Genomic DNA, 9,366 nt, shown 5'->3' with positions numbered 1-9,366 from the left:
CCAACCGGAGCGCAGCTTCTTGTTCTTGCTTGAAACAGCAAAAATGGTGTCCGCCCCTAAAATCTGCCAAAGCTGCTAAATTGTGGACAAATCAATGGAGTGTAAGAGTGCTGCCTGAAAATGGAAGACAAAAAAATGATAGCTTTGCCAGTAAAGATTCATCAAAGTAATGCTTTTTGGCAAAATGATGGAGAACCTTGCATGATGAGAGATGATGAGCTAGGGCTGAGCGCTACGACATAATGTTCATGTCATGTTTTTTTTAAATATTCTATCGGTTTCACCGTATTTAATGGGTTTTTTTTTCTCATGCAAGAGTGTTCTTACCCACATTTTCTTTTAAAAAGAAAATAATTACTGCAGTCGATTGGCTTAAATAGCCCATACTACTGTCATAAGGGTTGTATCATGTTTTGTTTTCATGTCCAGACACAGGTTAAAGCATGACCTCTTCAGTTTGGTGGCAGTAACTATGTTAAAGATGAGAATGATAATGGTTGCAATCAAAATGGAATATTTTTATTGGACATAGTTGCATAATCAGTGCAGTTAACCATCATTATTACAGGAACCTTATCTTTGATGAGGTTGAATGTGATTGCTTTCGCTATCTTGACCCCTCACTTGAGAGGGTGCAGATTGAGCTGTGGATGCGGATTATCTATTACTTTATCTAAAATGTGTTTTCGGCTAAGGTGGTGAAGCAAATTGCTAGTGTTGCCACCGCCGGCTACCACTTTTGCTCGATGGCATTGGTAAGAGATGGTTGTTTGGATCACGTTTGAGATTTCAAAACAAACTTTCACACTACACACGTGGCTGCTCTTGTGGTATTAGTTAATCTGAGGCCACAACGTGTGCTTCACTTTGAGAGCTCTCGCCGGCAGCCAATGTACGCTCAAAACTTTCCTGTGCAGACGCTGTATTGTTCATGTGCAGCAGTGAAATAGGTCCCCCGTGGAAACACTTGATTTTTATTTGGGATATTCACAGGTATAGCAGTATATGAAAAATGTAACGAAAATAAAACCTGTTTACGGTACGAAGCGGTATACCACACAGGCCTAGTACATAGAGAACAATACGATTTTTTTCCCTCACCAAAACAATTTATTTTTCATGAACATCCACAAAGGTTTGACCAATTGGAACAAGACAGTAAAATACTGCATTTGCAGTGGTATATGAGTTTAGTACAAAATACTGAACCAGTCCTTGTCCACTAGTTCAGTAGTGTTGGGAAACAATTTCCGTCGCTGATCCTCTCACAACCGTCCCGGAACACGAATCGCTGTCTTCACGTAAAAGATGAAATGGATGGAGGAAGAACTTAGAGGAGACAGAATTGTCTTTTCGAATCACCGTTTTGCAAAAGGGGAGAACTCCAGTACTACAGTTTTCGCAAACTGCACTTGCTACTGCTCAGACGGGTCCGAGGAAAGTTCTGACAAGCCCCACAGTGCGGCTTCGTTTTATTGAAAGAAAACAATGTGCGATTACATATTCAAACAAGCCAATAAAATTCAAGACAGTTCATGATAGAGGTGTGGTTCTTCGTCTGACGGCTCACGTTGTCCAGGATGTTGGTTCCATGTGTCAATCGCGGTACAAACGTCAGTTAACTGATAAAACAGGAACCTGGTACGATTCCAGTGTGTCAGCAAGATGTGTTTTGTCTGTCTCGCTATCTGCCCCCCAGTGAATTTCCTCTTAGAATCAGAACATCAAGTTACATAGCAGGTCACAATGACAATGAATTTAGTAGAAGTTTTAGAGTGTGTGTTTCCACAGTAGCAGTGGGTATTTGTGACATTAGATGCAATTATTACAGGGATCCTCTGGAAGCAGCAAGAATTTGCTGTTGCTGTTGGCTCGTAAACTGTTGTCCTTGCGAAGAGGCAAAAGGACACAAGTGTATGATACAAGTGCATAAGATTCTGCCACAATTCTACATATTTCATTGTGGTTAAGGCTGGATTCCCAGGAACAAAATGTAAGGCTATTGATGAGCTACTTCTTACTAATGTTGCAGGCTACCAGGCCCCTGAATGTGAAGCCCAAGTAGAACGTGATGTTTTCATTGCTGTGAGGCACTGAAGGTGCATGGAGGGGCAGAAGGCTGAACTTCCTCTTTTTGGGACCAGCCAGGTAGACGATTCCATCTTCAGTCCAGCCGGACACTTGTTTCAGTATCACTGCAGTCTCAGGTCGCTTCAATACCTCTCCACTCCACCACTTTGAGCGAGAGGCATTTCCTAATTCTCCAAACTTCATCTTGTGGACGAACTTGTCCAATCCTTTTCCTTTCCCAAGGAAAAAATGTGTGTAAAGTCTTCTATTCCCTGTTTTGATTTCCTTTGTCTTGGTCCAGTAGCGTTTTTTAAGTTCCTCAACTGCTGACTGCACTGTTTCATATTTGGCTTCTTTTTCAGTGTCTGAGTCATGATCATCCGGCCAAAACAATAATGTCAACAAGAAAAGTGCTCCTGGTGAACATTTTCTATTGTCATGTCGGAATCGTTGGCACAGAGCCTGCAGGTCTCTCATAGAGGGTGACTGTGTTTGGGAGGACAAACAGTTGAGAGTGATATGGGCCAAGATGTAACAGATTATATGATTTTGGCGCAGCTTTGCCTGCAGTGGATTGCTTGGGTAAAGAGAAATAATGGTCTTCAGGATCTCCACTCCGTTCTTCTTGTCAGTTAGCTTGAAGATAATTGATGTTATGTTTCCCCCTCCAAGTCGATAAATGATCATTTGTTTTTGGAATGGAGTTAGATTGTCGGGAATTTGCTGATTTGGCTGAAAATCAATCCCACTAAAGAGGTTTCCAAACTCTGAAGATCTTTTTGTCAACCACTTCAGTGGATGGCTGATCTTCTCCTCATGACTTCCTGGTGTCTTCTCTTCATCTGCTTCGATTTCTGTCTGGAAATAACTGAGATCTTCTGATATCCACTCAAGTGAATCTTGCATGGCCTTATGCAGTTTTTTCAGACGGTCATGAAATGGTTTCCACGAGTCGTGAATTTCGAGGGGAATGTAATCCGTAAGCAGGAACTTTGTCAATTCGGAGCGGCCGTGTGGTGTTGAAAACATTGGCAGTGACTGAATCAGCTTCAGCAAACTGCAGCCAACCTCTACCTCAGCAAAATATCCATTATTGTTCAAATGTTCCATATCTGCTTCAGCAGCTCTCTCACAGTCTTGGAAACACTCTATGGCTTTAAGAGCAGTCTCCACTGCATCTGCTACACTGTCCACAGTTTTGGGGTCTTTGCTGTCGTCGATGACTTTGCATTTAGCTTGAAACCATCTTTTGTACACTTGGCCTTTGGTGTCGAGAATGTATGAGTTGTTGGGCTGTTTTTCTGCCGCAACCTCTGCCCAGTGTTTAGCCACCTCAAAACGTGCATATTTATAATGAAAGCGAGCGAGATGCTGTGCAATAAAGGCATTTTCCCTGAAACGCGTGAATGCTTCTTCAAGTAAAGCAATTGCTGGGTCTGGGCCGCCCTCGTGCTCACAAACATACTCTATAAGAGGGGCGAACAAAGTGTCAGATGTGTCACCCTTGCTTTTTTTGGACCGCCGGATGAAAAGATCCCTCAGAAATGTTTGATATTCATATCTTCCAAATCTGTGTTCAAAAAGTACACTTTCTCCAAGTAGATTCATGGCCAACTTGCTTTGATTCATTTGCTTATCCAGAAGTTGTTCTAGGATTTCTTTTGCAACTAGTGGATGGATAATTCTGATGGATTCAATGTGAGTTTTGTCGTCTTTTAGGTGTAGAAACACCAGTTTTGCCTGGTCGCTGAGGTATTTTTCAAACTTGGATCTTTCCACATTAAGTGTCATAGATAGCAAGGCTTCACAGTGTGACTGGGAGATGTAGGAGTTTTGAACATATGTGTTTAGCAGTGCCACATAATGCATGAGGCGTGTGACAACAGACTTGCTGTCAATGCCCTCGAGTATATTCGTGACGAACTTTCGAATATACTCTTCTGAGAAACCTTCGCTCATCAGGACAAAGGTGAGAATGAAATCTGGCTGGTATTGTTGTTCAAGTATATCACGTTTTGCAGCAAATTTCCTCTTTTCTTCTTTTGACAGTCTGTGAGTGACTGAGACATTTTGAAGTGGAGGCTCTTTGGTTTTCCTTTCTGGATCGTGAGACCTCCTGCAACTCAGTAAAATAAAACAAGGTTTTCCATTTTGAATCTTTTTCTTAATCATGGCAACTTCCAGCTCCTTTCTGAGATCTCCCAGGTAGTCCTCATCAGAATCTTCAATCAGGAGCAGGAGGGGCAGACACCTTTGTGGATCTTTTTCTTCATATTCTCTTAGTTCAACTGCATGTTGAGAAACATCAGCAACTGTTTGGTCAGATTTTACGACGGCACATCTCAGTGTTTTTCTTTGGTTCCATAACAACAGCCTTGCCACTGTGCTTCCACCACTTCCAGGATGATGGTTGATATTTATGGTGACGACAGGGTCCTGACTGGGACTATATTTCAGGTTGTCATTAAGAAGTTTGGAAGCCTTTCCATACGTATCTCTTTCAATCACCTCACCCACATAACCTTGATCAGCAAGCCAGAAGTTCATCCACTCCACTCTGCCTCCTCTGTAAAATTGCTGCTCAATTTCCTCCTTTTTCTCATCGATGAAGTCGACGTTTGTTTCATCACAATGATTCACTGAAAGAATCTCCAAGGAGTACATTCTTTCCTCTTCCTGTGTTACAAGAGTGCATGTCCCGTTCACGACAGGTAAAAGTTTGTCAACTGTTTTAACTGGCTGCACCTGCTGCAAAATTGTGTCAACGTGGCTCATTTTCAGCCCAACAACGCTGTGATTGTCCACAGCCTCTTTGCCATATGACTCTGCAAATGCTTGCCATTTTAAGAAGTTTTTCTCAGACTCGCAGATACAGATGATGTCTTCATGACCTTCCATGTCTCTGTAGAATTCATGGAATGTATGCAAAAGTGGTTTCTCAACTTCTGAAGTGATGAGGAAAATAACTTGAAATGCCCCTTTAGGAAAGATATGTTTGCATATCAGAGACACCGATTCAGAAAGGAGAGTCATTTTGGATTTAATCCATGTCATTTCATCACATGGATTGTCGTTTCCATTGTAGTCAGAACGACCATTTGAGAAAATCCAGCTTGTCTGTTCAAACAGATGCAAGCGGCTCTCTAATTCTTTGACGGCCATGCCAGTGGGGAGCCTGTAGCTCTGCAAAGAATGCATGTTTGCCAGATGATGCTGAAGGAATGTATTGCACAGACCTGAGACCTTTGAGTCTGGGTCAAAGTCGAACACACAGAAGATGTTCAGGTTGAACAACCAGTCAATATTGCCGAGATCAGCAGGGGATATTTTGTTTGTGACTAAAATGAACCACTTGTCTTTATCAATGAATTTCTTTCCATCTGTCATCAGCATTGTGAGTTTTCTTCCAAGGTCCTTGCAGATAGATGGAGCATTGTAGAAATGACTTTTCTCTGCATCCTCTCTTTGAGCATCTCGATTTTTGATCCCTTCATAGAAGTGCTTTGTGTCTGTGTCATTCACTGGTTCCGTTTTTGAGCCCATCCTTCGATAAATTGTTTCTTTCTCAAGTTTTACTTTGTTGCTGGATTCATTGAACTTGGGCAAACGAACAGAATACACTTCGTTCTTGACGATACTGATCTTGGGTACTATATCAACCTCAACAACATACTTCTTTTCTGTACCTTTAGGATCTATGACCTCAACAAATCTTGGTGGCCGCATGCACTGTCGAATCTGATCCTTGTTGTCAGAGGAGAAGCTCTTTTCAACGTAGTCCAAAGCATCTACATACATGTCCTTCTCTGTAACTGGCACACCAATTATCTCACCGTGCACATATCCTGAATCTCCTTGGCTGTCCATCACGCCAAAGTGTATTGTTCCATTTGTCCTAATGTTTATACAACCTGTTGCAAATTTAAGAACCTCACAGGCAAACTTTGCTTGCAGTCTGGTGCGGTCTAGTGTGGCCGCCGAAGCAAAAGACTTGTATTCATGACAGGGGGTTATCAGGTCAAATGCTCCAGATTCTGGTAGTAGGACTCGATTCTTCACGTAAATGAAATCAAGAGCTTCCTGATCAAACGGTCGTGGTTTGCAATCATCCTTTGTGTTGCTTTTGTCTGCCGGTGTCTGCTGGCTCTGTGCACCCTGGTTAGGACCGTGGACCAGTTCGGGTTGGCCTGTTGTAGGTGGACTGTTTTGTGATTTTGTCTTATTCGCCTTCTTTTTCACTTCATTTTGACTGTCACTGGCAGAGATTTCGTTTTGCTTAACCTGTTGACGTTTGATGAGCTCATCTCTCTTTGATATGATTAAAAAAGAAGGTGCCTTGTCCTGTGCCTTGCACATTTTTCTTGACAAAAAGTCCTCATCTAGTTCGAGAAGAGTTTTTCCGTTAACTTTCTCATCATAGAGTCTTTGAACATACTTGTCCTTCAGCCCGATCGATCTGAGCCAGTCTCTTACTTGATCTTCACTCCAGTTTTCGAGGGCAATCTGCTCTTCATCAGCTACATGGTGAGAAAAGATCGGAAACTTATTATTTTGTCATCAGCAACTTATTTTAAAAACTTTAAACTTTTTTTTCTTTCACCAAGTGAAACAATAAAGGTTGCATCATATTTACACAATTTTATGTAATTTATTAGAATGTCTTAATCCTCACATAGCTGAGTTGATGTTTTGTGAAGTACAGTAAGTAAAGTGAAGGTTATTTGTAAAGCGCCTTTTTTTTTAGACCAGGGTCACAAAACACTTTAACAAACAAAAACAATGACAGCCAGTGAAAAGTTTTAAGGATCGGGGAAATGTGAGTTCTTCTACTAGAGCGGGTCAGAATTCTCGCTGTAGTTTTGTATGAACAGTATCTTTAAAGCACGTATCAATCTACAGTCACTGAGCTCAACCAGCAGTGGCTGCAGCGTGAGTCGCTCCACTGAAAACACGGACTGAAAAGTACCAGCTTTGGGGTGGGCTGGGTTTACAGCTTGCAAAAGGTTGAGAACCCCTGCCCTGGGATAATTTATTTTCGGTAAGGGCTGCTAACTGTATCAAAACATTTGTAGAAGGTGTTTGTGATTCACAAACAAATCTTCTGTTTCTTATGTACGTCCAACATCAGGTGTCAGTGAGTTGCTTTGAATATTGCTCAAATTCTAATTGTTCAGAATTTCAACCGTCTGGTTTCAATTTATAAACCAAGTGACAACTACTTAAGTTCTAAACCACTGACTCGTGATCACTGACACCTTCAAAAGTTCATTGTTGATATTTGTTTATATATACAGTATTTGTATTTATTTGGGGTTTTTCTTTTGGTTATTGCAATGTCCAAGGGTGGGGGCAGAAGGAAGTTCTTGTGTCTGTATGTGTGTGATTGTGCGATTCTTTAATGTGCCTTGATTGTTTATCTGTCTATAAAAAGTAAACAATGATCGGAAAAAACATGGTATTCGTGGTGTAATGACAACGGTGTTACATAACAACAATAAACTGGAATACATTTAAGAAGGTAAAATGTATTTAACATTTGTAAACAACAGAAGTGTAATAAACATTACAGTCAGCGCTTCATCCAACTTATGAAAGTAAATGATTAACTCTAAGTTGAGTTAAGTGAATTATTTTATAATAATCTTATTTACCATTACCCTTTAACTGTACTCTAATATTTTAACTGGAAGATATGTTCTTGGTTTCGATTTTAAGGAAATCCACCCTCCTGTGGCTGACAAAAGGAATGGTAGGGCGGGCCCTGAAATTCAGCCTCAATTCTAAACGATAAACATCTTACCCATAGCTTTATCTTCTTATTTCCACATCTCAGGACTGTGGTCTTCTTTTCTCACATTCCACCCTGCAAAGAAAATGGCGTCATTTATTTTTTTTATGTTGACGATTGTTTCACACACCAGTGTAAACACATGTATTCATCTGAAGTAATAAAAAGTAAGATGTGGGTCCAATTGGGAATAATTTAAACACTTTACAAATAAATATTAATCTTTATAATTTTTTTTTAATCTTTGGATTAATTGTTAGCAGTGGTTTAAGATTTATTGTAGCATCCCGCCTTTCCCTGTATCTACAACTATGCCTGAAAAATAACTTAATTTATAATATTAACAGTCGTGCAACGACTGAGGTTTAGCTTTTACTTGCCTTTTCTTGTCTTAAAGCCGCTCCCTGCATGTGTCGAGGTACCGTCCAGATCTTCTGCCGGTGTTTCGTGTCCTGACTTTGGTTTTATGTGAACTCTCGTTTAAGCTCCGCCCACTTTCAGAAGAAAACGTTTGAGTTCATGAGCAAGTGACGTTGACGGAGAAATACTAACATAAAACTTCATCCATTTCTAATGCATCAGTCACAATCAATTATTGTTATAGGTTTTAATTTTTTTATTTTATTGATCGAAATAGACAAATAAACTAGACTTTTTTTGTTGCCGATGCTTGTATTGCATCAGCCATGTGGGAGAGCTCGCCCCACTGTGTGTATCTCTTTACACAGTGTTTTGTTAAAGAAACGTTATTCATTTAATTATTGTAAAAGTTTATGTTTAATATGTACGAAAGAAAACAACAACCATGTTTCTTACTATAAAGTACTGTTACGCTTATTGATCAGTAATATAAAGCTGCTGGACAGGTTGATAACGTGACAGTCGAGAACACAGTGCCACTCCTGAACAGGTGTGACAAGGTGTCACGCCCAACTTAAAAATATCGTGGCTATTGTTTTCTTAAATCTGTACCAACAACTTTTCCAATGCAATGCTGAGTTGATGTTTCGTGGGCTGATGAGGACAAGGTGTGCAGTGCATGGAATTCACCTGGAGAATCCAGTTAAGTGTCTTCTTCTGCACCAAAGCCTTGGACGAAGAACAATCCTCACGTCCTTCTTTCCACCGTGAGCTCCCAGAACCAACCGGAGCGCAGCTTCTTGTTCTTGCTTGAAACAGCAAAAATGGTGTCCGCCCCTAAAATCTGCCAAAGCTGCTAAATTGTGAACGAATCAATGGAGTGTAAGAGTGCTGCCTGAAAGTGGAAGACAAAAAAATGATAGCTTTGCTAGTAAAGATTGGCGCCGGAGTTCCTGCTGGTTCAAGTGAAGTTGACGACTTGTCTTTTATTTTTATTCCATCGTTGTTATTATTGTTTTTTTTATTAAAATAATCGGCTTCATTTTGTATGAATATGTGAATATTTCATTTTAAAGTAAAATACAGTCATTTTCGGTCGATGCATCAACGGTGTTTTATGATTTTATTTTTGTTATAAAACGGCTAAA

General features: G+C 40.4%; 1 protein-coding gene across 1 annotated transcript; it reads right to left on the bottom strand.

Annotated features, from left to right (window-relative positions):
* Window positions 1-1,455: 1,455 nt before the first annotated feature.
* Window positions 1,456-8,293, bottom strand: LOC148065016 (sterile alpha motif domain-containing protein 9-like). Its single transcript, XM_087809523.1, has 3 exons — window positions 8,239-8,293; window positions 7,871-7,933; window positions 1,456-6,587 (listed from the first exon to the last, which is right to left on the bottom strand). Exons 2-3 carry the CDS (start codon window positions 7,872-7,874, stop codon window positions 2,011-2,013), a joined length of 4,581 nt encoding a protein of 1,526 aa, XP_087665649.1. The 5' UTR covers window positions 7,875-7,933; window positions 8,239-8,293; the 3' UTR covers window positions 1,456-2,010.
* Window positions 8,294-9,366: the final 1,073 nt, after the last annotated feature.

The sequence above is a fragment of the Callionymus lyra genome, chromosome 15, assembly GCF_982586985.1.
Source record: "Callionymus lyra chromosome 15, fCalLyr1.hap1.1, whole genome shotgun sequence".
Classification (NCBI taxonomy): Eukaryota; Metazoa; Chordata; class Actinopteri; order Syngnathiformes; family Callionymidae; genus Callionymus; species Callionymus lyra.
This window is presented reverse-complemented; position numbering and strand designations above follow the sequence as displayed.